This window comes from Lepidochelys kempii, chromosome 4 (genome assembly GCF_965140265.1).
Source record: "Lepidochelys kempii isolate rLepKem1 chromosome 4, rLepKem1.hap2, whole genome shotgun sequence".
Taxonomy (NCBI): Eukaryota; Metazoa; Chordata; order Testudines; family Cheloniidae; genus Lepidochelys; species Lepidochelys kempii.
In genome coordinates this window covers 112,650,529-112,676,759 of record NC_133259.1, presented here as the reverse complement: position 1 = coordinate 112,676,759, position 26,231 = coordinate 112,650,529, and the positions used below count along the sequence as shown (strand labels likewise).

At 45.6% G+C, this 26,231-nt stretch overlaps 1 protein-coding gene across 1 annotated transcript; it reads right to left on the bottom strand.

The window, feature by feature from the left end:
- Positions 1–3,186: 3,186 nt before the first annotated feature.
- NKX3-2 (NK3 homeobox 2) lies at positions 3,187–5,764 on the bottom strand. Its single transcript, XM_073340127.1, has 2 exons — positions 5,308–5,764; positions 3,187–3,662 (listed from the first exon to the last, which is right to left on the bottom strand). Exons 1-2 carry the CDS (start codon positions 5,762–5,764, stop codon positions 3,187–3,189), a joined length of 933 nt encoding a protein of 310 aa, XP_073196228.1.
- Between the last annotated feature and the right edge of the window lie 20,467 nt (positions 5,765–26,231).

The window sequence follows — 26,231 nt, the reverse complement described above, 5'->3', positions numbered from 1 at the left end:
CCTGCGCCTTCCTGCGTGCAGAAGCTGCAACCGTGAAAAGAAAATCGGAAAACAAATGTTAAAACGTGTGTTGAGAGGATCGATGGGTTATCGGGAACTTTAAAGGGGCAGAGGGGGGCCTCGAACTTGTAACCCAAAAGTCCCATTCATTTTCATGGGAGCTTCGCCTGAGAAAATACTTTAGGCCTAAGGAATTGCGTTCCATTTCCCTCCCCCGCAACATAATCGAAATAAAACAACCCCCACCTCCTCGTTCCCAATTCGCTCCCCCTCCTCCCCCCCGCCAGACCCTGCTGGAGTTTCTGAACATTTTCCTTGCAGGAGTAATATTTGTACATTGACCACGGGAAACGTACAAACTAGATCGCGTGAAAACTGATATTTACAAGGAAGAACAAAACTCTCCCCAACTCCACTTGCCAAGGCAAACTACTCCCTGGGGTTACGAAAGATACCTCAGCGCAGGGGAGCCGCTGGGGTTGGGCGGTGGATTTCCAGGTCTCTCCTCCCACCGAGGAAATCGCTGCTAGAGAATTCCAGCTGTTCACGGCCATGCAGAGGGAAAGGAGAGGTTGGCCTTCCCTGAATAATTTAAAGCAGGAAGATGAATTTCGGAGTATGCAGACCTATGTATATTCCGTGGGTGGGGCATATTCCATAGATGGGAGCACATAAACCCAACATCAGACGCTTAATTGTGGAGCCTTTGTGGCGTATAATAACCACCAAGAAAAAAAGGGTTCGTTAGCAAAGTAGTGTTAGGGATTCAGGGGGGAGGAGAAAGCATTGGGACATGGCTCAAGTCACGCACACGTCCAGAGGCATAAATATACTAAATTGCGTTCAGGTCTGCTTACAAAATCGGTTTCGCTACTTCGGTTCTTTCGAGCGATTCTTTTGTGCGAGAATCATACGAAAGTCCCTGTCATCAGCCTGGAAGGGAAAGTAGTGTAACAAAAGAGGGCAGGGAAAAGTGATGAGATCTTGGCAGCCGTCGCCCATTATCATATGCCCGTCTCCAAGCGTCTCCGCCCTGAAAAGGACTTCACTGCACGAAACAAGAAAGCCTAAATCTCTTGAATTCGGTCCCGGACACGAATAGGAATTTGAACGGAATTATTAGACATAATTTACGCGTGATACTCGAAAAAGCCGTGAGCCTCAGCTGGAAAGTACACAGTCATCGGCACACACACAACTCACGAAGCCTCAAATTCTCCCCCAGTATTTTCCCCTGGTGTACAATTCCAGAGGAAATAAAACACCAGTAGGATCATGCTGCCACAGCATTTTGTAATCGTTTATAGATTTGCTTCAGGAACTTTTAGGGGATCAGTTCAAAGGAGGGAGGCTGCCCCAAGCGGCTATTTCATTTTTATACGGATTTCGTAGTTTAATTAAGAACTGGAAGTTTGGAAGGCGATTCTCCGCCTACCCGATCCAGTTGTGCAACTTTAAGCGTCGACCCCGGCTATGCACAGCGTGATGGGGTTATTAGGTAAGCACAGCAGACAGGAATGAGAGAGTGGAATAATGATTTTGCCATTTTGTGGGTTGAAATTATTAAATAGGCTGCCGACGACTTGCCCAATACAATAATAAATAATCATAATAAAAAGCCTTCAAAATAATAATCAAAAATAAAAGAAAGGAAAGCTGCCCACCCACGCACATTCCTCCAGAGCGGATTGTGGATTGTTAATCGATCCAGTGCACAAAAACCCTTACTCCTCAAGACCTTTCTAAAGCAAAGCGTACCCTCTGGATAAACTGCACTTTAAGGGGTGTACAGTGTAAAAATCGAATTGTACTCGTCCAATCAAATATTTCGGAATTTATATTTTAGCCTATAATTATAGCGAGTATTCTGACTTCACTGCATCCTAAATGTAAGTTAACTAGACAGAGTATAAAATATTCAAACCTCTTTCTCAGAAGGAAAGGAGACCTATTGCCGTTCTGAATATATTGGATCAGATATAGGTCAATACCTCTAACGTCAATGGTCCGCAGATTCACTCCAAAATGTATTGATCTAAACTGTCTCCCGCTAGGGAAATGAAACATTGTGTAGTGGATCAATAAGGGACGACAGTACTGCAGTGTGGGAGAGGAGAGAAGATACTTTCTAAACGAACAATATCTGTGCGTATTTAGAATTCTATGTAAAACGCAGAAAGGACACGATGGACGTAACTATGTGTTAAACTAAAGTTTATAAATTAAAAAAGTACAGCGGATAGCTTACAAACATTCACAATTCATTTAAAGTAAATAATCTAGTTGAGTGCACAGTGCCAGTAAAAGAGGAAAAAGCCACGAATTACCTTGTAAGAAAGAGACTGTTATATTACTGAAGTAGATCACAAACCCACAGGATAGGTTTGCTGACGAATTTAAAGACAGAAAAAGAAAAGGCACTGAATGGTACTAATTTTCCCCATTAACTCCATTTTTAAAAAGCCTGACTAGAAATATTCACATTGAATATAAAAATAATAATAACTTTAGTACAACTGGAAAGTGCTAAAAACGCGTTACTTCTCCCTCCCCCAACCCCCACCAAGGAAAGATCCGAGGGAGAAAAGAGGTCTGGCTTTTTGATACAGGGCTCACCCTTTTGTGACACATCTGTCCTTTGCCATGGACCATGAAGAACAGGAATAACACGGGCAACAAGAGAAGGGGGGATTTGAAAGAGGTTCCTTACATTCAGCACCATACAAGGCACACACGGTTTGCAACGATTTGGAAGACCAACAAACAGAAAAATAATCTTCCTTTCAGTCCATGGGGGGAGTCCTTGATCTCCTGTTCTGATCTAGGTTTCTTTTTCCTTTCTCTCACACCAGATTCGGGTCTCTATCAATCCGGAGCAACAATATCAGCAAAACAAAAACAAACAAGCAAGTCTACACGGAATAGAGTGACAACATGGATACCATGAACGAGTCGTGCCGAATTAGAAGAGTCCTCGGCTTGGGGAGGTGGGGGGTGGGGGGAGGGGGAGTTTGCAAAAGTCACAACGTGGAAAGGAGGGGGAGGGGGAATTTACCCAAATAACAATAATAAAAATAATCAAATAAAATAAAAATAATAATAATAATAAATACTGTCCGGTGCATACAGTCCTGCAGCTGGGGCTCGGGGTTGCTTTGGATCGGAGAGGGCTGAGGCTGGTCAGTCTCATGGAGTCCCCGCGGCTGCGGAGCAGGTGGACAGGGCCCACCCGGGCAGGCAGTAGTAGGGGTAATAGTAGGAAGGCTGCAGGGACAGCAGCGAGGGCGGCCTCAGCATCTCCCCCGGGTGATACTGTCTCTGATCGTCCCGCACCAGCACTTTCACCGCCACTTTCTTGGCGGCCGGGGCCGAGGCCAGCAGGTCCGCGGCCATCTGGCGCCGCTTGGTCTTGTAGCGGCGGTTCTGGAACCAGATCTTCACCTGGGTCTCGGTGAGCTTGAGCGAGGCGGCCAGGTCGGCTCGCTCCGGGCCCGAGAGGTAGCGCTGGTGGTTGAAGCGGCGCTCCAGCTCGAAGACCTGCGCGTGGGAAAAGGCCGCCCGGGAGCGCTTCTTCCGCGGCTTGGGGGCCGCCTGCTCCTCCTCCCCGGCCAGCAGCTTCTCGCACTTGCTGCCTCCGTCCTCCTCCTCCGGCGGGCTGCGATCTGCGGGGGAGAGCAACAGCCGAGATCAGAGACAGGGCAGGCTGCGGCAGAGCAGGTCAGCGACCCAAACCCAGGGACAGTGGGGCGAGGGGAGATCGTCACCCCCGCAGTGCGGCCTCCTAGGCACCGCTCAGAGGGCAGGCCTAGGCCCCCAGCAGGCCAGGTTCACGGGGAAGGTCACACAAACCCAGCGAGGCACGGCTCGGGGTTGAGGCACCAATGCACCCCCAAACCCAGCCAGGCACAGCTCAGGGGTAGGCCGCACTGCACCCCTCCTTATGCAGGCACAGTTCAAGACTTTGGACTGCTTGCTTTATAGGTCTCATTTCATCCCCGCAGGGAGGGTGGCAGAAGACGCAGCCAGAAAGAGGGCCAAGCTGCATCCCCCAGGCCAGGGGTGTCTTAGGGGACCAGGGCACCCCCTAGCCGGGGAACATGTTAGGATATGCCACAGCCCCGCTCAGATAGCCCTCGCTCGGGGCTGGGCGGGGGGGTGTCACAGGCTGGCACAGCTCCTCCCACCCTCACTGAGGCAGAGCTCCAGGGGCTCCTAGGCCCTTTCACACACACTCGGCTGTGCACACGTCTCATTCATAAGGAACAAGCGCTTGCAGGGCAGCTAGTGATCAGTAATTAGGGAGTATTTGTGGGATGGCTTATCTTTTGGGAGCACATCAGAGAGAGCAGGCTTGCTTTCCCCTGTGGTTTTGCATTTCTCTCCTTTCATTGCACTGTTCTGCCCCTCCCACCTCTGTCATCGGGACTTGTCTGGCACCCGGGGGCCAAGGGGATGGCTCCCTCCTTTGCCATCCTTATTCTTTGTCGTCAATTGCCTGACCCATTCTTTTAAAACATAAATAAATCCCTGGGGTGGGGGGGGGGCGAAGCGCCTCTGACCCAAGGCCTGTGGGAGTAAAAGGGCAGCTAGAAAACAGTTCACTTCTCACAGGGAGGCCTCCAGCCGCCAGCAGGGAGCTTGCCCCCCAATGCAAAGCGCGGTGAGGTTCTATTTCCTTTAGCACAAAGGAAACTTCTTCCAACGTCAAGTCAGGTGAATCTTTGTAACAACTTGTCTGACCAGCAGTTCCAGATTACAAAGCTGGTGGCCGGTGGCTGGTTATTGTGACTGATCTATGTAGCTGTCCCATTCACCCCCAGGCTCTGTCCCTCTCTATTACGGGCTTTCTCTGAGTCCTTCTGCCCCCCCCCCCAAAAAAAATCTCTATTCTGATTCTCCTTCCTTGTGAGATGCCCGAGCTACAACCACTAGCCAGCGCCCGCTTTGGGAGAGCTCTGGACAGACCGATTCTCCTTCGCCCTTGGGGACGGGCCCGGCAGTAATCACAGACCCTGCCACGCCAGGGCTCGGCCACCGTCAGGAGCTGGGGACTGGTGGGCGCAGAGAGTCTGGGCCAAGCATCAGGGTGCTGGGCATCGCCAGTGTCCGGGGCACCTGGGCACACAGGGAACCGGGTGTCCAGGGTCTCAGAGGGCTGATCGCAAACCCCAGGGGAGCGGGAGTCCCCGCTCTCTAAGGCGCATGGAGCTCAGCGGCCGGCACTGGGGCGGGGAGGCATCAGGGCTCCACCCGCCTGCCACTGGGGGGGTCCTCCTCGGCCCCTGGCCTCTCCCCCCACAAGCGTACCTGAAACGCTGGCCGACATCTCGCTGTCACTGAGGCCCGGGGGCTCTTCCTCCTGATCCCTGGGCTGAGCCTCCCGCGCAGGCCGCCCCCGACCAGGGGCCTCTCTGGAGCGGGCGCTGTTGCCGGGCGGCCCCTGCGGCACCCCGGTGCTCTCCTCCTCCGAGCGCCTCTCGCCCTCGTGGTCGTCGCTGAGGGCCGAGTCCGAATCCCAGCCCGCCGGGGCTCCCATCGTCCTCCCCGCCGCCACCGCCGTAGCAGCCCGGGGGCAGGCCCGGGCCGGCAGCAAAGCCTCGTCCGCCGCGCCCGCCCTCTCGCCGAACAGCCTCCAGCAGCAAGCCGGCGTGGTGGGGGTGGCCGGCGGCGGCCGCCCCGCCAAGTGCTGAGCGCGCTCCTCCTTCTTGTTGAGGATGGCCTGGATGGAGAAAGGCGTCAAGGCGTTACCGCTGCGGACAGCCATCTGCCCCGGGGGGCCGCGCGGGGGAGCGGGGAAAGAGACACAGAAGCGAGGGCTGCTGCCGAAGCGCCCTGGTGCACCAGCGCCCGCCCTGGCCCCGGCGCCAGATCCAGTCTCCGCCCGGATCCCGCTCCTTCAACTGGGAGACTTCATCGCCGCCCCCGGCTGCAGCCCCTGCTCCCCGGCCCGGAGAGAGCGAGCGGCGGTGCGGGGCTGGGGACGCTTTAATACGCCGTTCCCATGCAGCCCTCCCATAAGAGCCTGGATGGCTGCCTGGCCTGGGGGCTGCCCCTGAGCCTCCCTCGCTCCTTCTCCCCAGCGGCGGCGGCGGCAGCAGCAGCAGCAGCGGGGTCCCGCGCGGCGCTGGACTTTTTCCTGCCTCTAGCTGTTCCTTTGCTCTTTCCTGCTCCTTTTTCTCCCAGCCCCGGTGTCATTCCTCACCTATGAGTGACAGCCCCGACCCCGAGCCTTCCCATTGGGCAGCGCTCCGCGCAGGGTGGGCGTTGATTGGCGCGCCACAGCTGGAAGCTGTTGATCTTCAGACAGAACTGGGCGAGTTGAAGGGAGTCGGACGTGGGCTAGTTAACCCCTTCCTCTCTGGGGTGGGGGCTGCTTGTCCGTATCACGGACGCCCTTCAAGCCTAGCGCGATCTACCCGCTACGAATAGACCTTCTGTACCCTAACCTAAGGGGTTTACAGAACTATATTAGCCCTTCAACGTTTCATTCTAAACCCGTGATGGCTCAAAGGATTGCCTCGGTTTTCCATTTATAATGTACGCGATCCTCTGACTTTCTATGTTATGGTTTCACCCCAAACAAATGCTCCGGTTCCTTGTGAAAAACCATGTACTTAATCCGAATCAGTAGTTCTCAGAGTTTCGGGGGGCTTTCCCCTCCTCCTAGGTGTTGGTTAAATTAGGAAATCGATGTAGTGACCCGCTTTTAAAATATGGTTTAATTAAAAGTTGAAACAGTCAATGGAAACGTAAACAGTGTTCCAAATTAGGAAACCTTTGAAATGCGGCTCTCTAGGAAGAGTCTTTAACATTATTTATTTCATAGTCTGTTAGGGACTGTAAAACTGCCCTTGAATTAAAGCTGCGTATGCTATTTAGCTTTATATTGTGGAGTAAAACTTTCAGACTTTGGGCTGCTTGCTTTATAGGGATCACTCAAAATTTCTTCAACAATTTTCCAAGGCGGGGTGTTGTTTTTTTTATATTTTAGTTATTTACAATTTGATGGTTTTATATTAATGATTATCTTAATCTAATGGGACTTTTAAAGTCTTTTTTTTTGTTACTGCGATTAAAAGCTGTTCTTACTTCTAAATCGCTATTTGACGGAAATAAAATAACTCTAAATAACAGGAACATTTTGGAAACTATGAAACCAACACTTAGTTTCTAAATGTTACTCATTTAAACATATACAACAAATGTGTCTCTAGTATCATGTTTTATTTTCGCCTTTAAAAATATTGTTGCTCTAATAAAATATCGAAAAATCCCGACTGGAGTATTAATAAAGTAAATGAAAACTATAATCTCAGTGCTACAGCTCTGAGTTTTGGGCTTGGTGATGAGGGCCAATACAATGAGAAAGATCATATCAAGATTTTTCGTTACCTAACTGGCGGTTTTTAACGTGAAATAAATACACACGATTTTACTCGCCTCTTTTATAAACCCATCTAAACCTTCCGCATTTTTTATTTTGTTGTCTGCAGCAGCGTCATTTTACACTCGACCAAGAAACCGATTGATTATGAACGATTCTCCATCAAAATATTTCCTAAAACTTCAGTATTTCCGGCAAAAAATACCTGGTGTGCCCTGCGTAGGAAAGAAACCCAAAAGCGTCTTTGATATGACGAATGTGGGTATGATTAAAGCTTGGGAACAAATAAAGCCAGTTTAAATATTATTTGGGCTCCTTCTTCTTCTTCTTGTGTTTCCCATGAACTCCTGGCTAGTTATCAGTTCTGGCACGTAGTGTCTAGGTGCATGGGTATGCTCAAGAGATATGCGAAGGAAACTGGGGGTGGGGGAAATGCGGAGTGTAACAGACATATAGGAAGTATATGAGGGAGTGTGTGTGTGAAATATGCAGCCCTCGACACCTTTAGGTGACTATCCGTAAACATGCAAGCAGCTTCTGGGTGCTGTGCGGTGTGTTTATACTAGCCGTGCCAGGAGCAGCTTTAGGAGTAACAGGGCCGATTAACAGCGGCTGGGAGTGTGGGGTGGATTCGTGGAAGCAGAAATGCGCGTGGGTGTAAGAGAGAGAGACACCCACACGCCGGGGGTTTTGAGGCTCACCCTGAGTCACAGATGCAGGCACTTGGCGTAGGTGACCTGGACGGGGAGGGGGAGTGCGCTTTCGGGGCGCAGAGCGGCGTGCTGGGGCCCTGCGTTTCCTGGCGCGCGCGGGGAGCAGGGCCGGCACTTTCGGGGGGCCCGCGTGCGGAGCGAGGCGGCACGGCGGAGCTCCCAGGCCAGGCTCCGGGCGTCCCTAGAGCCGCCGCTCCGATTTACGCGCCTTCGTTCGAGTCTACACGGCTGGACCCCCCCCCCCCCCCCGGGGGGTTAGCTCGCAAGGGCTGCGATTCTTCTTCGCCAGGCTGCCCCCACGGAGCCCCGCCAGCGCTGGCGGTGCCCTCTCCGGCCCCGAGGACAGTCCCTGGGCGAGGAGGTCGGGCAGCGAGCGCCGGAGAACAGGGGGAAGGAAGACGGAGTGTACGGGGAGCCTGAGGCCGGGCCAGGCCGGTTGCTCCAGGCCTGGCGGCGGCGGGACCGACTGGGTGGTCCGGGCTCCTCGCTGGGCTGAGCGGCAGGCGCAGCTCCGCCGCCGCCCGTCGCTTGGCCAGCCAGCGGGCAGCAGGACGCCCAGCGCCGCGGAGCCGCTCGGTTTGTTTGCTCTGCCATCCAGAGGCTAATTTGTGACCTGTAAGCGCAAGTGCCACCGGGGCCCAAACGCCAGGCTGCCGGCTTCCGCGCTGCCCGAACTCAGAGCCGAGCATTCCCAGGGCGAGAGTCTGTACTTGGGGGTCTCCCAGGCAGCCCTGCGTACCCCTGCCCCGCACCAGACATCCCACCAGAGCAAAGTTAGGGAGACCCAGAGTTAATCCGGCTGGCGAGGGAAGGAAGAGAGAGGATCGCTTGTCTGCAATACAAATTCACTGCAGCTGATTGGAAAGGCTGTGCCAGAAATCGCTTGTATTCTGACTTGCAAAAGGCCATTTCCCCCCTCCACAAATTTTGTCATGATTCGTTACAAATAATCTCTTCTAATTATCAACAGCCCCGAGCCTTCTTATCAGATGCAGGGCTGACTTAATAGTTTGCTAAAATCGTTTTTTAAAAAGTCAGGTTTTTTTAATGGTCCAGTGAAATGCCTCTGGATACCGAGAAATAACATGTTTCCCCCCACCCCCCCCCGCCCAGAGCCATGCATTCTGCACAGAAACAATCTTGTAGATCTAACCATATTTGCTGCTTTCCTTTACAAATTGTCTTATTGTTTTGCAGAGATAAATTGCTTCCAGTAGTAACCTGAACTCACCATTTACAACCGCACGATCGAATTATTCACCAAAAGACCAGGACTCTTACGAATAATTACTCTCTGATCATATCTGAGAGAGAAAGAGAATATATATATAAATCTCCTCTGTAGAAGAAAGGTACGCAATAAAGAAAGATTTACAATGTTGTTTAATTGATAGGTCAGAGTGTAACATACGAATGTCCCGGAAGTGACAATTTCCACATCTCCCTCAATCCATCAGTAAGTGTTTTATAGGACTTGATTTCCCGTTAAAAATAGAAAACAAGTATTTTGTTTGAGTTGCCATTTTTTATAGCTGACTTGCAGAGAGCAAATCTTTGTGTATATTATATATCTATTTTAAAAGTGTGATGCTTTAGATCTGCCTGTTAGTTCTTCACACGAAATTATTTTGTATTCTTCTATTTGGGCTTAATTTTTACGGCTCCATCTCTTTATCTCCTGTATCAGAAACTTTTACATATTAATTTAAGCGAAACGATCGTCTATTTTTCCCTACAGTTTTTGTTCTCTGTCTTCTCAGATCACGTCAAGAAATATGAGGAAAAATAGCGTTCGGATAGTAGATCTTAAATATTAAGAACCGTAAAAACACAATTGTAGACAGGTCTACAACTACAAATAGACGGTGTGCGCCACCTAGAGGCAGTTCTGTATCAGTACCTCACTCTCTCATGGCTGTGTTGCTGCTCCCTTAAGTAACTCGTCTGAAAACAATCTGGATCCTGATTATTAATTAAACAGAAAAATAGTTTAGGAACACCGCAGCAGTCTAGCATTCGGCAACAAAATCTATGCTCTGAAGGACGTGCCTGTTAGTTGGTGCAGTGCTGATATATTTTTAATGTAAGTTTTAAAAACAAGTTTTGGAAAATTTAGATGATGAATTCAGTAGAAACTGGTGTGAGAGAGTAAAGATGACCAGTGTGAGTAAAGGTAACAGGATAGGGCTCAGAATTAACTAGTGTAATCTGCTGGGTCCAAACTTGAGTTATATCAGAGACCTGGGAGAAACCAGGTATTTTTCCTTTAAACTGCCTACTGAGTAGTTAGAAGTGTCCTTATTTCAGATGAATTGCTCCTTTCTTAAGCTGGGAGTCTTTCCTCTAGGACAGAAGAGAAAGTAGGCTCAGACTCAGAATGATGGCCTACAAGCCATCTCAGGGAGACAAAATGGTATGAGCTGGAGAATGATCAAAGTGCATACTTCCTGAAATGTGACATAAGTAAGGCATAAAACTATCTGGTCAATTGTTTCTCACCTTCATCACTTAAGCATTCCTTAACTTCGATGGGGATACTTGCGTAAAGTGAGCCGGATTTATCCAACATGCCTGCATTTGAGGAGCACTAACTAGCCCTGCGTTAGAGAGGGTCACATGAAAGCACCCATAGTGGAATGGGGAAAATAATACTACTCATAATTATTACATAGCATGGGAAGCAGTCTGGAATCCACTGAGTAGCTAAAAGTCTTTACCCACTAATCAGAAACCTGTGTATAGGTTCATGTCCAGGCTCCTAGCCCATTTTCAGCTGCTGCCTTAAATGTCTTTTACTACATACTTGCACAGGGCCTACTTCTTTTAGCCTGGGGTCCTTCCTATTAATACAGTTGTGTAAATGGCTTTAAAATGTAAATATTTTTTTTTCTTTTTAAACAAATAATCCCCTGAGGCATTGGAAACCCAAACAGAAATGACCTGCTTGTTTTCGCTGTCCAAGGTAAGTGAAATGCAAAGGAAATAAATACATACACAAATAGATTGCATAAATGGAGGAAAAGCAAATTAGATGTTTAACATTATTCTGTTTAAAAACGGTAAGGTGCTATGAGTCTCACAGATAATGTTTTACAATGGACCTACATCATCCTTTACCTGGAAATAAACAGTATAGGGACAGGAAACCTTGTAGAGTTTCCCTGGCATTGCTCCTTTGGGGAGGTATGGTTTGGCCACCTGGGGAACCGGTTGGGGATTTGTTCCCCCAAACCCAGTGGGTTTCCCAAGACCCATGCAGATCTCAGGAATTCCAGAGGCCAGGAACATCCTCAGTGAATGCTTGTGCTTCTCCACTGGCTTCCTTTCCCAGTCCGTATGGAAGCACAGTTGCAACTGAGATGTGCTGCCAAGTACTCTCCCTTCATCCGTGGTGGTTCCAAAGCATGGAGGGGGACAGTCCCTAAGTAATTCTGCCCAGGGATCGTTAATTTGAGGTGAGATTTCCCCTGAAGAGCAGCTGTCTCCCAAACCCTACTCCCAGTTTACCGCCTTCTGATTGTATACGTATGGATCCCTACCGAGCCTCATGGAAGGTCTTCCATGGGGCTTGGGGACGAAAGGCCACTTCTGACTCTGAGTGGAGGGTTAGTCTCTAAGATGCCACAAGTACTCCTTTTCTTTTTGCGAATACAGACTAACATGGCTGTTACTCTGAAACCTGAGTGGAGGGGATGATCTAGTACAGTGATTCTTTTCAAGGGATACACAAATCCTTAGGGGTACATAGAGGCCTTCCAGGAAGTACATCAACTCACCTAGACATTTGTCTAGTTTTACAAAAGGCTACGTAAAAAGCACTAGCAAAGTCCGTAGAAACTAAAATTTCATATGACAGTGACTTGTTTATACTGTTCTATATACTATACACTGAAATGTAAGTACAATATTTATATTCCAATTGATTTATTGTTATAATTAATAGTAAAAATGAGAACGTAAGCAATTTTTCAGTAATAGTGGGCTATGACACTTTTGTATTTTTATGTCTGATTTTGTAAGCAAGTTGTTCTTAAGTGAGGTGAAACTTGGGGGGTACACAAGACAAATCAGAGTCCTGAAAGGGGTAGAGGAGCCTGGAAAGGTTGAGAGCCACTGACCTAGTAGTACATAATTTTTATTATGACTGTGTTCCTTTAAGGTTCTGCAGTAAAGGGTTCTGGACAGAAAACTAATTTCACAAGAAACCATCAGGTCAGCCTCTTCTGAATAGGATAGGATTACATTTTATAAGAAAGTCATGTTTCCAGATGAATCTCACATTGAAATGCATGGTGATTGTAGTATGTATATTATTTAAGTAAGTTACAACAAAGATTTCTTACTTGTGTATTAGTGGGTCTTCTTGCATGATTAATGGTTGCAGTACCAACATGCTCAAATTGCTTTTAAAAAAGCAAGAACCCTATGCTCCTGCCATTGTTGTCAGTGGTATGTTTTATTTACTTCAGTGGTTGCAGGAAAGGCTCCTTAATATTAATAGAAAGATTCTAATGATTTTTAGAATTACATTTAAACAAAGCAAGTATTTTCCTTTTTAATATTAAACTTGAAACACAAATTTAATATTAAAAATTAGAAATTTTAAACTTATCAACCGCTGAAAATATACTTACCAAATTAGCGTTAGTAGGTTTTAATAGTAGGACTGTAATCTGCTTCTCTTCTCCTTTTCCTTATATGGAGAAAAGGCTATGTTCCTTTAAGACTGGAAGACACAAATGCAAACATTCCTATAGAAGTTTACAACCAAACTGAAAGTAATGTCTGAATCTTGCTAGTAGTTGCAGGGTGACTCTATCTGGCCCCATTTAAATGCTCATAGCCGCTGCTCCTGGAAACAAACTAAAACTCATGTTGTAACCTCATCTTTGGAGTAAAAAGTGGAATCCTGGCATGCAAAATACTGAAAAAACCCACAATGTCAGCACTTTGCAAATGGCTTCACAGTTAATCTCCCTTAATGCACCCCTCCCCCTGCCCATGAAAAGGAGACAAAGAAAATACTTCGTTAAAATTATCTGAATAACTCCCAGGAAAAAATAGAGATGCACGTTTACTTCCGCTACTTATACAGTGTTACTGAAACTCAATGAGATATTGACTCACTAAGGGCCCAATTCTTCATTACATGTTCAGGCAAAACTCTCATTCTAGTCAGCCTTTTCCCCTCACGTATTGCCCCTAGTACTGGAATGAATTGATGTATCTTCTGACATATTTCTCTGTTACCCTCTGTAAATCTTTCAGAAGTTTGGCTATAATTGTTAATAATAACAACATAGCATGCTTATCCGAAGATCTGGGAGCCCCTTGTAAATAGTAATTAAGCTTTATAGCCCTTTTATGAAATAATATATTACAAGACTTTGCTTCTGGACTTAACTTTCCATCTGTAGGTCTCAAGATGCTTTAAAGAAGGGTTTGTATAATTATTCCCATTTTAACAGTAGAGCAACTGAGGCACTGACAGATTAGAATCATAGAATCTCAGGGTTGGAAGGGACCTCAGGAGGTCATCTAGTCCAACCCCCTGCTCAAAGCAGGACCAATCCCCAATTATTGCCCCCTGATCCCTAAATGGCCCCTTCAAGGATTGAACTCACAACCCTGGGTTTAGCAGGCCAATGCTATTAAAAGACTTGTCCAAAGTCATACATCAAGTATGTGACCGTCAAGAATGGAATGGCTTCCAGTATCTACTGTACCCACTGGGCAACACCTCCTCCATATCATTTATTAAGGCTTTCAAATTTTAATGTATCCCCACTGCATTAAAGGAAATTCATTTGTCCTATGCAAGGCTCTTATGCTATCAAAAATGTTCTTGTTAGTCTGATGATGCTACAGTCTTTAGTTAGGCAAAACTCCCACTGAAGTCAGTCTTCTTTCCTCTTTGTTTCTATTGCTACAATCAATTAATGGCTCACCTTCATCTTTCTTTTATATTTGTCTTCTATATTCTGAAGGAGAATACGTCTTTCTCCTATGACAGTTAGTTATGTAATTAAAGCCGACGGGAGTTTTTCCCATGGCATAATAATTTAACTGGTCTTTACCTTATTTTACCTGTAAGTAAAACAAGTAAATTAATACTGGACTTGCCTATCTCACAAGGTGTTATGAAGTTTAATTAATGTTTGTAAGGGGATTTCAGATTTTTGTATGAAAGATGCTAAGTATTCTGGTCAGTCTTGTAATCACCTCAGATTCAGTTTTGCATCATCTTTAATATTCATATTCAGTAATAAATACACAGACAATAACAACAAAAGAGTCCAAGATCCACCAGTGGCTACCCCTTGTAAGTGCATACTGATTGCAAGAAATTATCCAAAAGATCCAGGATCTGGTTACAGTGTGTTACACGTTCTTCACCTCCAGGTTTTTCTTTGCTGTGTAGACATACTCTGAGATCTTACTAATGAGGCTCTAGCCTGCTATCCTTTGATCTCTAAAACCTTAAGGATCTCTTGACAAGCAAGATTAACTCAGGGAAAATAGATTTTTAAAAAGCCAGCTCCTACGTGACCAGAGGAGGTAGCGAATAGGAGCAGCAAACAGGGGAGTTTTGCAAGGCAGTTTAAAAGGGGAGTATGGGGCAGATACATATAACAAACATACTCTAAAAACTTAGGCCAATAACACCCCTTCCCCCAAAACAAGCAAACAAACACACAAAAAACCCTTCAAGAGTAAAAATAATGCAGGCAGTAGTCCAGCCGCAGAGTAGGGGTGTCATAAATATAAAGGGAAGGGTAAACACCTTTAAAATCCCTCCTGGCCAGAGGAAAAACCCTTTCACCTGTAAAGGGTTAAGAAGCTAGGATAACCTCGCTGGCACCTGACCACAATGATCAATGAGGAGACAAGATACTTTCAAAGCTGGACGGGGGGAGAAACAAAGGGTCTGGGTCTGTCTGTGTGATGCTTTTGCCAGGGACAGAACAGGAATGGAGTCTTAGAATTTAGTAAGTAATCTAGTTAGATATGTGTTAGATTATGATTTCTTTAAATGGCTGAGAAAATAAGCTGTGCTGAATGGAATGGATATTCCTGTTTTTGTGTCTTTTTGTAACTTAAGGTTTTGCCTAGAGGGATTCTCTATGTTTTGAATCTAATTACCCTGTAAGGTATTTACCATCCTGATTTTAGAGGTGATTCTTTTTTACTTTTTCTTCTGTTAAAATTCTTCTTTTAAGAAACTGAATGCTTTTTTCATTGTTCTTAAGATCCAAGGGTTTGGGTCTGTGGTCACCTATGCAAATTGGTGAGGATTTTTATCAAACATTCCCCAGGAAGGGGGGTGCAAGGTTTTGGTGAGGGTTTTGGGGGGAAAGACATTTCCAGACAGGCTCTTTCCTAATAAAATAAACCTGGTTAGACGTTTGGTGGTGGCAGCTAAAGTCCAAGGGGAAAAGGTAAAATAGTTTGTACCTTGGGGAACTTTTAACCTAAGCTGGTAAAAGTAAGCTTAGGAGGTTTTCATGCAGGTCCCCACATCTGTACCCTAGCATTCAGAGTGGGGAAGGAACCTTGACAAGGGGTTATCCAGTTTATTGTGCTGAATGCAGCACTTCTATCACCTGCCCACCAAGCAGGTAATTGTAGTGAACAACTCATGGCCTTCAGAGAGAGACCATATGGGCTCTTGAGACCAAAGTCACTGAACTGGCGGACCTAAGGGAGATAGAGAGGTACACGGAGACTTTCAGGGACCCAATAGAGCAGTCTCACCTCCAGTCAGACAGCCTTTGTGCTGTTGAGGAGGATGAAAGTCTCAGGGAAGGAGAAGATCAAGCTGGAGCAAAGGGAAACAATCCTGTAGTTGGGACCCTCCTTCCAGGTGATGTCATTGTATCCTCTCACACTGAGAATACTTGCTCCTGGGGCATGAATCCCAGTTTCTAGGAAGAACTAGGTAATAGTAATGGGGGATTTAATTATTAGAAATCTAGATACAGTAATAGCAACAATAATGTAATTAAATTTAACATCCCCATAGAGTGAAAAATGCCAAAGAAACCCACCACAGTAGCATTAACTTCAAAACGGGGAACTACACAAAAATGAAAAAATGAGGAGGGTAGTTAAATGGAAATGAAAAGGAATAGTCCCAAGAGTGAAATGCCTGCAAACTGCATGGATATCATTTAAAAACACTATAATAAAGGCTGAGACTAAATGTATACCCAAACTACAAGAAAAAAAACAGTTAGAGGACCAAAAATGCCACCCTGGTTAAATAATAGAGTAAAAGAGGCAGTTAGAGGCAAAGAGGCATCCTTCAAAAAAAAGTGGAAGTTTAATCCTAGCTAGGAAAATGAAAAGTATAAACTTTGGCAAGTCAATTGTAAAAGTATGATCAGGCAGGCAAAAAAATAAAATAATGAAAGAGCAGCTAGCTAAGGACACAAAAACTAAACAGCAATTTTTTTTAAGTCCATCAGAAGCAGGCAGCCTGCCAAACAGTCAGTGGGGCCACTGAATGATTGAGGTGCTACGGGAGCACTCAAGGAAGACAAGGCCATTGCGGAGAAGCTAAATGAATTATTTACATTCGTCAAGGCTGAATCCGCACGCTGGCACTTTGAGTGCAGAAGGTGGAGGCCCGCAAGGATTCTAAAAATCAATACTGGCCACTCCAGGCTGGTATTAAACTCCCAAGGTTACAGTTTTTCTCTGACCTTGGATGGATAGATGCTGCCACCACCCAAGTGCAAATAACCCCCCTTTTTTAGAGAATCCAGAAAGGCGCACTTGAGAATCCCTTCCTGTGGGGTACCCTCAAGTCCTTTCCCTGCCCCCTCCAGGGAAGAGCTGAGGGAGAAAAACAAAGGAAATCAGCTGTTGCCACCAGCTAATTAAACAACATCTGCACAAACCTCTTAGGACACACAAAAAAAACAACACTCCTGTTCTTTAAAAAGGTAAATTTTACTAAAAACAAAAAGAAAGAAAAAATATATCTGGAACGTAGGCTTTTTGCTAGATCTTAAAAACAATTACAAAAATTAAGCATCAAGATAGCTCTCTTGAGGTTCAGCTTAAAGGTTACAAGCAAAAAAAAAAAATAAAAAATCTGGGGTTAGCACAGAGGAGTCCACAAGCCAATAAGAAATAACCCTAATCACGTCTTCCTAGATATTCCCTGATTTACTTACATATCTGGGGTTTCAGATAAGTAGGTTTGAGGTATGATTTGATGCTTTTTCATACCTGGTTTTAAAGCTTTTAAAGCATAACTCCAGCCCTGTCCTGCTCTGTCCCCTCTGTCTGGAGAACAACAACAACAAACAGAGAAAGGGAAAGTATTTTCCCCAATTCAAAAAAGTTCTAGCCCTCCCATTAGCTCTTTTGGTCAGGTGCCCACTCCCTTTGTTTTACCTAGGGCTTGTTTAACCCTTTACAGGTAAAGCAATTAGCGAATAGCTATTAACAGGGATTTTGTAGCTAACTGGCTGGCTGGGTGTCCATAAAAGGGAGCAACCCCCTTTATTTATCACAACACTGATCTTTACTGCAGAGAATTTGAGGGAGATTCCCACACCTGAGCCATTCCTTTTAGGTGACAAATCTGAGGAATTGTCCCAGATCAAGGTATCAGTGTGTGTGTGTGGTGGGGGTGGGGGGAAGATGGGCTTTGGAAAAAAAATGATAAATTAAACTATAAGAAGTCACCAGGACCAGATGGTATTCACCCAAGAGTTCTGAAAGAACTCAAATGTGAAATTGCAGGACTACTAGAAGCTGAGATTGGGTGACAGGGGATGAATGACTTGATGATAACCTGTTCTGTTCATTCCCTCTGGGGCACCTGGCGTTGGCCACTGTTGGAAAACAGGATAGTGGGCTAGATGGACCTTTAGTCTGACCCAGTATGGCTGTTCTTATGTTACTAACTGCGGTATATGACCCCTTGCTTAAATCAGCCTCTGTACCAGATGACTGGAGGATAGCTAATGTGACGTCAACTTTTAAAAATGGTTTCAGAGATAACATTTGCAGGCTAGTAAGATTAACTTCAGTACCAGGCAAGTTGGTTGAAACTGTAGTAAAGAATAAAATTATCAGACAAGTAGGTGAACATGATATGTTGCGGAAAGAGTCAACATAGCTTTTGTAAAGGGAAATCATACCTCACCAATCTATTGGAATTCTCAGAGGGTGTCCACAAGCATGTGGACAAGGATGATCCAATAGATATAGTGTACTTGGACTTTCAGAAAGCCATTGATAAGGTCTCTCACCAAAGGCTCTTAAGTAAAGTAGGCAGTCATAGGATAAGTGGGAAGCTTCTCTCATGGATCAGTAACTGTAATGCCCGATGAGCTAGAAGACAGTCTAAAGCATGTAGTCAAGTGTGCCTGGATGGTCGGGTTGCTGACAGATCAGTCTATCTCAGAGGCAGCCCAGGGCAAAAGTCAGTGTTCTTGCGGGGGTCAGCAGCTGGAAGATCCAATTCAAAGGGCTGGGTCAGTGGGTTGGGGAGGTGAGGTCAGACATGGCAGCAGGGAAACAAGGCAGGGTCAAGGGAGGCAGCATGGTGTCAATGTAGCAAAGTGACAAGGCAAGGTGGTCTAGGCAGCAGGCAATGGTTTGTTGCTCATACAGTTTCCTCTTCCAGTTGGGGCCTTTTTATAGTCCAGGTACTCAATGCCGTGCTGCCTGTCCACCCAGTCAGGGGCTGGAGTGTCACTGCTGTGGATCTGTAGGCCTTTAGCACTAGGGCTGTTGGTCGGGGCAGCAGTGTATAACTGTGGCACAGCATCTAAGGATGCTGCCAGTGGGCCTGGGTTCAATAATGGGGTCTTTACATCAACTGGTGAAAAGGTAGGAAACAAAGGGCCAGAATAAATGGTCAGTTTTCCCAGTGGACAGAGATAAATAGTGGGATTCCCCAGTCTTCTGTACTGGGACCTGTTCTGTTCAACATACTCATAAATGACCTGAACAATGAGGTGGCAATATTTACAGATGATGATACAAAATTACTCAAGATAGTTAATTCCAAAACTGACACTGAAGAGTTACAAACAAGTCTCACAAAATGGGGTGACTAAACAACACAATGGCTAATGAAATTCAGCTTAGATAAGTACAAAGTAATGCACCTTGGAAAACATAATCCTAACTGTACATACAAAATGATAGGATTTAAATTAGCTAGAGCAAGAGATCTTGGAGCTGTCATGGATAATGCTCTGAAAACATCCACTCAGTGGCAGTACAATGGCAGTCAAAAAAGCTTACAGAATGGTAGGAACCATTAGGAAAGAGATAAGAAGACAGAAAATATAATGCCACTGTATAAATCCATGGTATACCCATGCCTTGAATACGGTGTGCAGTTCTGGTCACCTCATCTCAAAAAAGATATATTAGAATTGAAAACGTGCAGAGAAGGGCAACAAAAATGATGAAGGGTATGGAACAGCTTCCTTACAAGGAGAGATTAAAAAGACTGGGACTGGTCATCTTAGAAAAGAGACAACTAAGAGTGGGGACATGGTAGAGGTCTATAAAATCATGACTGGTGTGGAGAAAGTGAACAGGGAAGTGCTATTTAATCTTTTACACATCACAAGAACCAGGGGTCACCTGATGAAATTACTAGGCAGGAGGTTTAAACCAAACATAAGGAAGTATTTTTTCACACAATGCACAGTTAACCTGTGGAACTTATTGCCAGGAGATGTTGTGAAGTCCAAAAGATAACTGTGTTTAAAAAAAATTAGATAAGTTCATGGAGGATAGGTTCCTCAATGGCTATTAGTCAAGATGATCATAAATGCAACCCCCAAGCTCTGGGTCTCCCTAAACCTCCAATTGCCAGAAGCTGAGACTGGACAACTGGGGATGGATCACTTGAAATTGCCCTGTTCTCTTCATTTTCTGTGAAGCATCTGGCACTGGCTGCTGTCTAAGACAGGATACTGGGCTAGCTGGACCATTGGCCCATCCCAGTATGACCATTCTTGTGTTACATTCTTATGCAAGTATTCCTAAAATGGGGAGTTCCTTCATCAGACTTGTTTGCTACCAATGTGAACATGAAATGTCCAGTGTTCTGTTACCAATGAGGAGTTAATGCAGAGTATAGGCAAACAAGTTCTCAAAGGAGAAAGAGAGGCTACTTACTTCATAGTAACTGGAGGTCTGCGAAATGCCTTTGTCCACCTGGCTCCCAGACCAGCCTTCCTTCCTCACCTACATGGAGTCCTTTCCTGGATTTTCTGCACTAGTGAAGGAACTGAGTGGTGATTAGTGTGGCTCTGTGCTTTATACTCTTGCTTTAGGGGATACAAGGAGGTGCAGGGCACAGATGAAGTCCCACTGGACATTTGTGGTTAAAGGATCCAGGCTTGTGCACACACACACATACAGTTGGATCAGTTTGGAACCTTCATAAACTCTTCCTGTAAGGTAAGTAACATCAGTCTCTTTTCAAATAATCGTTGTCCTTCACTTCAGCATAAGAGCAAGCATTAAAGAACACTGCTTAAACCACCCAGCCTGTAACTTCCAGTTTAATTGCTCTGGATTGGAATGTAACATTTTTATTTGACTATTTCAATCCACTTCACTTAGTGCCCGGGAAGATTCACATCTCCAGTTCAACCAGTCCTTGATGCCTTCACTTCCTACCATGTCAGGGATTCCAGCTGTCTTGAGCAGGGCTGCCAAGATCAGCTTCAAACTGGTCTCCAGGACTACAGAGAAATTCTCTGGAGTCCCTTCATAGGCGCCGACTTCCCCTCTTTTTCCCCTGGGTGCTCAACCCCCTTCTGCCCCCAGCCCCGTCCTCACTCCACTCCTTCCATGAGGCCCCGCTCCCATTCCAAGCCCTTTCCCAAAGTCTCTGCCCCTTCCCTGCCCCTATTCCGACTCCTTCAACAAATCCCCGCCCCAGCCCCGCCTTTTCCCTGCCTCCTCCCCTGAGCATGCCACGTTCGCTGCCGGTGGGTGCAGAGCACCCACAAATTTTTCCCCGTGAGTGCTCCAGCCCCGGAGCACCCATGGAGTCAGTGCCTGAGTCCCTTTACATTTCAGAACACATCCAAACAGTGGTAGATTAACCACAGATCCCATTGACCGGTGGGTCTATATCCTGGCTGTCAGGGCACCCATTGCCAATATAACTTATTTCTACAAATCTATCTGGGGGGCCAATGCTGGCGATCAGTGGGTCTAGCAGGCACAGGAACTGAGGATTTGTGGGGATGAGGACTGGCCCTGGCTTTCCTCTGTTTCCCCTTGTATATGAATTTTTCTGTAGTGTGCTACCAAGTTAAATATTATGGAATGGGATCTTAGACAACCCTAGAAGACCACAATAAATTGAAGCACAAGAAGCAGGAAAAAGTGCATGAGGCAGGCCAAACAGGGAGGCAACCGGGCCTACCAGATTAAAAAGCATGAAGTGGTAGTGTTTACAAATCCCTTATCTAGGCCCTAATGGTTGTGGTGAGCCACCACTGCTGGACCACCCTCAGAGGCCCCTCTCTTCTGCTTTCTCTGTAGGTCCTTGCCTCTCCATTGCAACACTGGCTCTTCTCCACAGTATCCAGGAATGCAAGATCCTCGCTTTACTTTGATTCAGCCTTAGTAAAGTGTGTTTCATACGTATACAAGACTTGGGGCAGAAGAGAGTGCTAAGTTCAAATTCAGTTGAAAGAATTTTTATCACTAGTTCAATGGATTTTTTTTTTTAAAAGATGGCCTTACATTACCTGTTTCCTTAGTCTGAGGAATCCTTGCAGAATAGAGTTAAACCCGTTATAAAGCAATTCTCAGCTTTTATTTATATTAAAAGAATAGAGTGAGACTATCATTGTCTCAAAAGAAAACCACATTCCAGATCTCTGCTTGCTTTGGGCTTTGAACAAGAAACAAGTACTTGATTTTGACATCTTTAAGTTTATTCACTAGAAATGGTGACAGATTATTATGACTGTGATTGTTACCCATTTTCCCTTTCCTGTATTTCTTCTTCTTCATTCACTTTAATAAACTTTGACATTTAAAGAGAAATTATTGCATAATGTATGTGACCGTCACAATAAAAATCTAGAAAAATAGATGCTGGTCTTTCAGCACTGAACCATTATTAAAGAGTTACATTACTCAACTGGCAGTAAAAGCAATACATTTGCCATTCCCCTGCTATGCTTGATTAGATCCCTAACACCTGAAGCAAGAGGAGGGCTGCAGCTCCACGCACTGATTGATGATGAGCCCTCGCTGTGATAAGCTGGCCTGCACAGTGTTTTTAGAAATTGAATTTACTATGGTACAAGCTAAACCAGTTCCTCCCATGGTGTGGCCAGCCAATGTGGAAGGGGCCAAATTATGTTAAAAACAAGTGTTAAAACGTCTTAAAATGTGGTTCTAATTCAGTTTGGCCGCCATTCCTACGGCTGGGCTGTACCAGGTAAGAACCGCACTTTGGACTTGGTTTAGCTGGAGTCATGTATAAATGCTGTTCCTTAGTGTATTAGAAGCCCCAGCCCCTCAGGACTCTAGTGATGTCATCAGCTTTTACAAGGGGAGCACACAGCTCTGAACCTGACTCAAGGCTGGTAAAAAGCCATACAGTGCCCTATTGAAAAATGTATTGACTTGTTATGTATGTGTAAGCAGCTCTGAATGCGCTCTCCCCTGACTTCTAGTGATGAACTGGGGGAAAGAGGAGCAGACAGTATTTGCAGGGGCCCACCTGCTCTGCCCAGGTGTCCAGCGGACGGAACTGCCTTTCCAAAATGTTCAGTTTTGGCTGGGTTTGGGTTATAATCCTCTTTAGTACTGAGGGCAGGGGTAATGAAATTTGTTATCCTTATTGTACGAGTAAAGGGGAGCAGAATTGTACTTGCCATGCCCTGATTGAGGGGGTCACCCTAAATGGAATTGCACTTGCTGAGCTGGGGGTAGGGAAGCCAAATCCTGGTGAAAGTAAGGTGGGCGGAGATGTTTCTTTCAGAAGCTGTGGAGTGTGTCTGAAGAACTACTATTTAACCCTTCCCTTTCCTGTGTTTAAAGATAGAACTGATGAGACTTAACTGAGCCCCCTTGTTTCCTTTCCGTGATTACTCGAGCTAAATTCGCTGATGAGCAGGTCTGTGAGCTAAGGGTTTGACGTGGTGTGGGGACAGTGTTACAGTGAAGAGGGAGCGTCAGAGAAGTTCCACTACCCAGTGAAATCACTGATAGCTGGACTAAATGGAGGAACCTCAGAACACAGTATTGCAGAAGCAGCAAAGGTGGCACTGGGCAGCCAGTGGCGACCGAGATAACAGCACCAGCAAGAGGCCAGGGGCAGCAGAGATAGTGGCAGCAGAGATAGTGGCAGCAGGGGAGCCTCGTTGCTTGTTGCTCCCTGCCCCTTTTCAGGGTGGGGTGTGAACCCCTCAGAACACACCTCTAAACTCTGGGTCTGACGCTGACCAAGGCCAACCAGCTGCGAGTGGGGTGCGGGAAAGGGAAGTGGTGTGTCAAAGGGCTATTTGTTCACTGGACTTTCACACTGCAAAGTGGGAAACTGAGGCAAAGGACATGGCCCAGTTTTCTGTGGATTGGGTGTTTGCTGACGGTTCCATGACTTTGAATCGTGCTGGTGGTGTTTTCCCAAATTCATGCTGGCTCCTTTCCCTTTGGTAATACACAGCCTTGGTGCTTGTGAGTGGGGAAGTACTGTCTCTTAGAGGTGCCCAGGGTGGTGTTGGCTGGCGCTGGTGCTGCTTTGTACTGCTAAGAGGAACCCCTAAATACTGCTGTCGACTGTACCTGGCAGAAGGGTTACACAGGTTGGAGATTTGGGCTCTCTAACAGATTTTTTTATGTATTTTTTTAAAATGAAGTATTTCAGCTCACCTGGAAGAGCCAAATTTGGAGGATGACAACTGCATGTGTAATCACAGAAAGTGCATATGCATGCAATCTGATGATAGCAAGCCTGGGGGTGAGTTACAATCCCTGCCCCAGACTGGCTAAGAATACATCCTATCTACCTATCTATTGTTTTTGTTATTCTGTCTCTCCCAATCCCCACTTGGGCATTTGTTTGTCATATCTGCCTATTATAGCTTGTCTTGTAGATTGTAAGCTCCTTGGGCAGGGACTGGGATTTGCTAGATGTTTAAAAATCTAAAATTCTGTTCAGGCCGGTAAGGACCATTATGATGATGATGTCTGATCTCCTGCATAACATAGGAGCTATGCAGGAGATCAGAGATTATTTCACCCAGTAATTCCTGCATCAAGCCTATAACCTCTGATGGAGCTAGAGCAATGTTACTCAACTGGTAGGTTATGAGCTGTTTAAAATGTGTATTACAATGTAAAGCAAAGGAAATCTTGCTCCCTGAACCCCTGCCCCCATCCTTACTCTTACATTTACAGTAACAAGGATAAAAGTCTATATAATGTGTGGGTGTTTTGAGATGCTGACAGAAAATTCTTGACCTTGAAGGGTAACTGTAAGGGGATCACAAAATATTTGACCCCCTAATCAAGGGTTGCCAATGTGAACTGAGCTAGAGCTTATCTTTTAGAAAGCCAACTAAGGTAAATTTTTCTAAAGCCAAGACTCATTGGCTCCTAAGTGTCTAAATCACTTTTTAAAAAGTGACTTAGGCTCCAAAATCACTTAAAAGCTTTTGAAAATGTTACCCCTAATTTTGATTTAAAGACTTAAAGTGATGGGAAATCCATCTCCTCCTTTAGTTAAGTTGTTTCAAGGGTGAATCTGTGTGTGGCTAGAACTGGGGGAAAAAAATCAGAATGTTATAGGAGTGGATGGAGTGTCAAGTGAACAGATGGTACAAGGCCACCCTAGGACTCCTCAGAGGAGGCAAGCACTAGGACTTCAAGGAGCTGCAGAAACTCAGGCTAGCTGCTAGGGATGTTTCCTGTGAATTTAAAGTACAAGCTGCCAGAATAGCTGAAGAACTGTAAACAGGCCTGAGGGGTTGTCATTACAGCAGTTGTCTGAAATGCCTCCGTAGCCTGTGTAGAATCAATTAAAGTAAGTCCACCCCCTAAAACAATGCTAAAGAAATTTGTGGAGAGCTTAGAATGGATGCACAGAGCAGAAGTATGGAAGCTGCAGAAGCGCTTACTGTGATTACATGTCACCTCAGGATGGGATGCAGAAATAAAATTTCTAGACACCATTAATGACTGCTTCTTGCAACAGCTAGTCCTGGAACCCACAAGGGGAGAGGCAATTCTTGATTAAGTCTGAAGTGGAGCCCAGGATTTGGTCCAAGGGGTGAATATAGCAGAGCCGTTCGATAATAGCAATCACAATGTAATTACATTTAACACCCGTGTAGGGGGGAAAATACCACGTAAACCCATCGCGGTAGCATCGAACTTCCAAAAGCAGAACTACACAAAAATGAAGAGGGTAGTTAAATGGAAATAAAAAGGAACAGTCACAAGAATGAAATGCTGCAAACTGCATGGAAATGTTTTAAAAACACCATGCATACCCCAAATAATAATTTAAAAAAGCAATAAGACCACCAAAGAAAAAATGCCACCATGGCCTAACAGAGTAAAAGACGCAGTTAAAGACAAAAAAGACATCTTTTAAAAACTGGAAGCTAAATCCTGCTGAGGAAAATATAAAGGAACATAAATTCTGGTAAGTCAAGTGTAAAAGTATAATTAGGCTCTGGCCAAAAAAGAATGTGAAGAGCAATTAGCAGAAGAAACACAAACTAAACAGCAATTTTTTTTAAGTCCATCAGAAGCAGGAAGCCTGCCAAACAGTCAGTGAGGCCACTGAATGATCAAGGTGCTACAGGAGCACTCAAGGAAGAAAAGGCTGTTGCAGAGAAGCTAAATGAATTCTTTGCATTAGTATTCACACTGCAGAGGATTGAGGGAGATTCCCAAACCTGAGCCATTCTTTTTAGGGGACAAATCTGAGGAACTGTCCCAGATTGAGATGTCAATAGAGGCACTTTGTTCCAAAACCTCTAAATTAAACCATAAGAAGTCACCAGGACCAGACGGTATTCACCCAAGAGTTCTGAAGGAACTCAAATATGAAATGGTAGAACTACTGTGTGTAGTATGTAATCTATTGCTTAAATCAGCCTCTCTATGAG

Bases quoted from the DNA above. Each gene is read 5' to 3' on its own strand.
- NKX3-2 (XM_073340127.1), bottom strand. From the start codon at position 5,764: ATGGCTGTCCGCAGCGGTAACGCCTTGACGCCTTTCTCCATCCAGGCC. The intron at 3,663-5,307 runs GTACGCTTGTGG...TCTCCCCCGCAG, and splicing joins GATGTCGGCCAGCGTTTCAG to ATCGCAGCCCGCCGGAGGAG.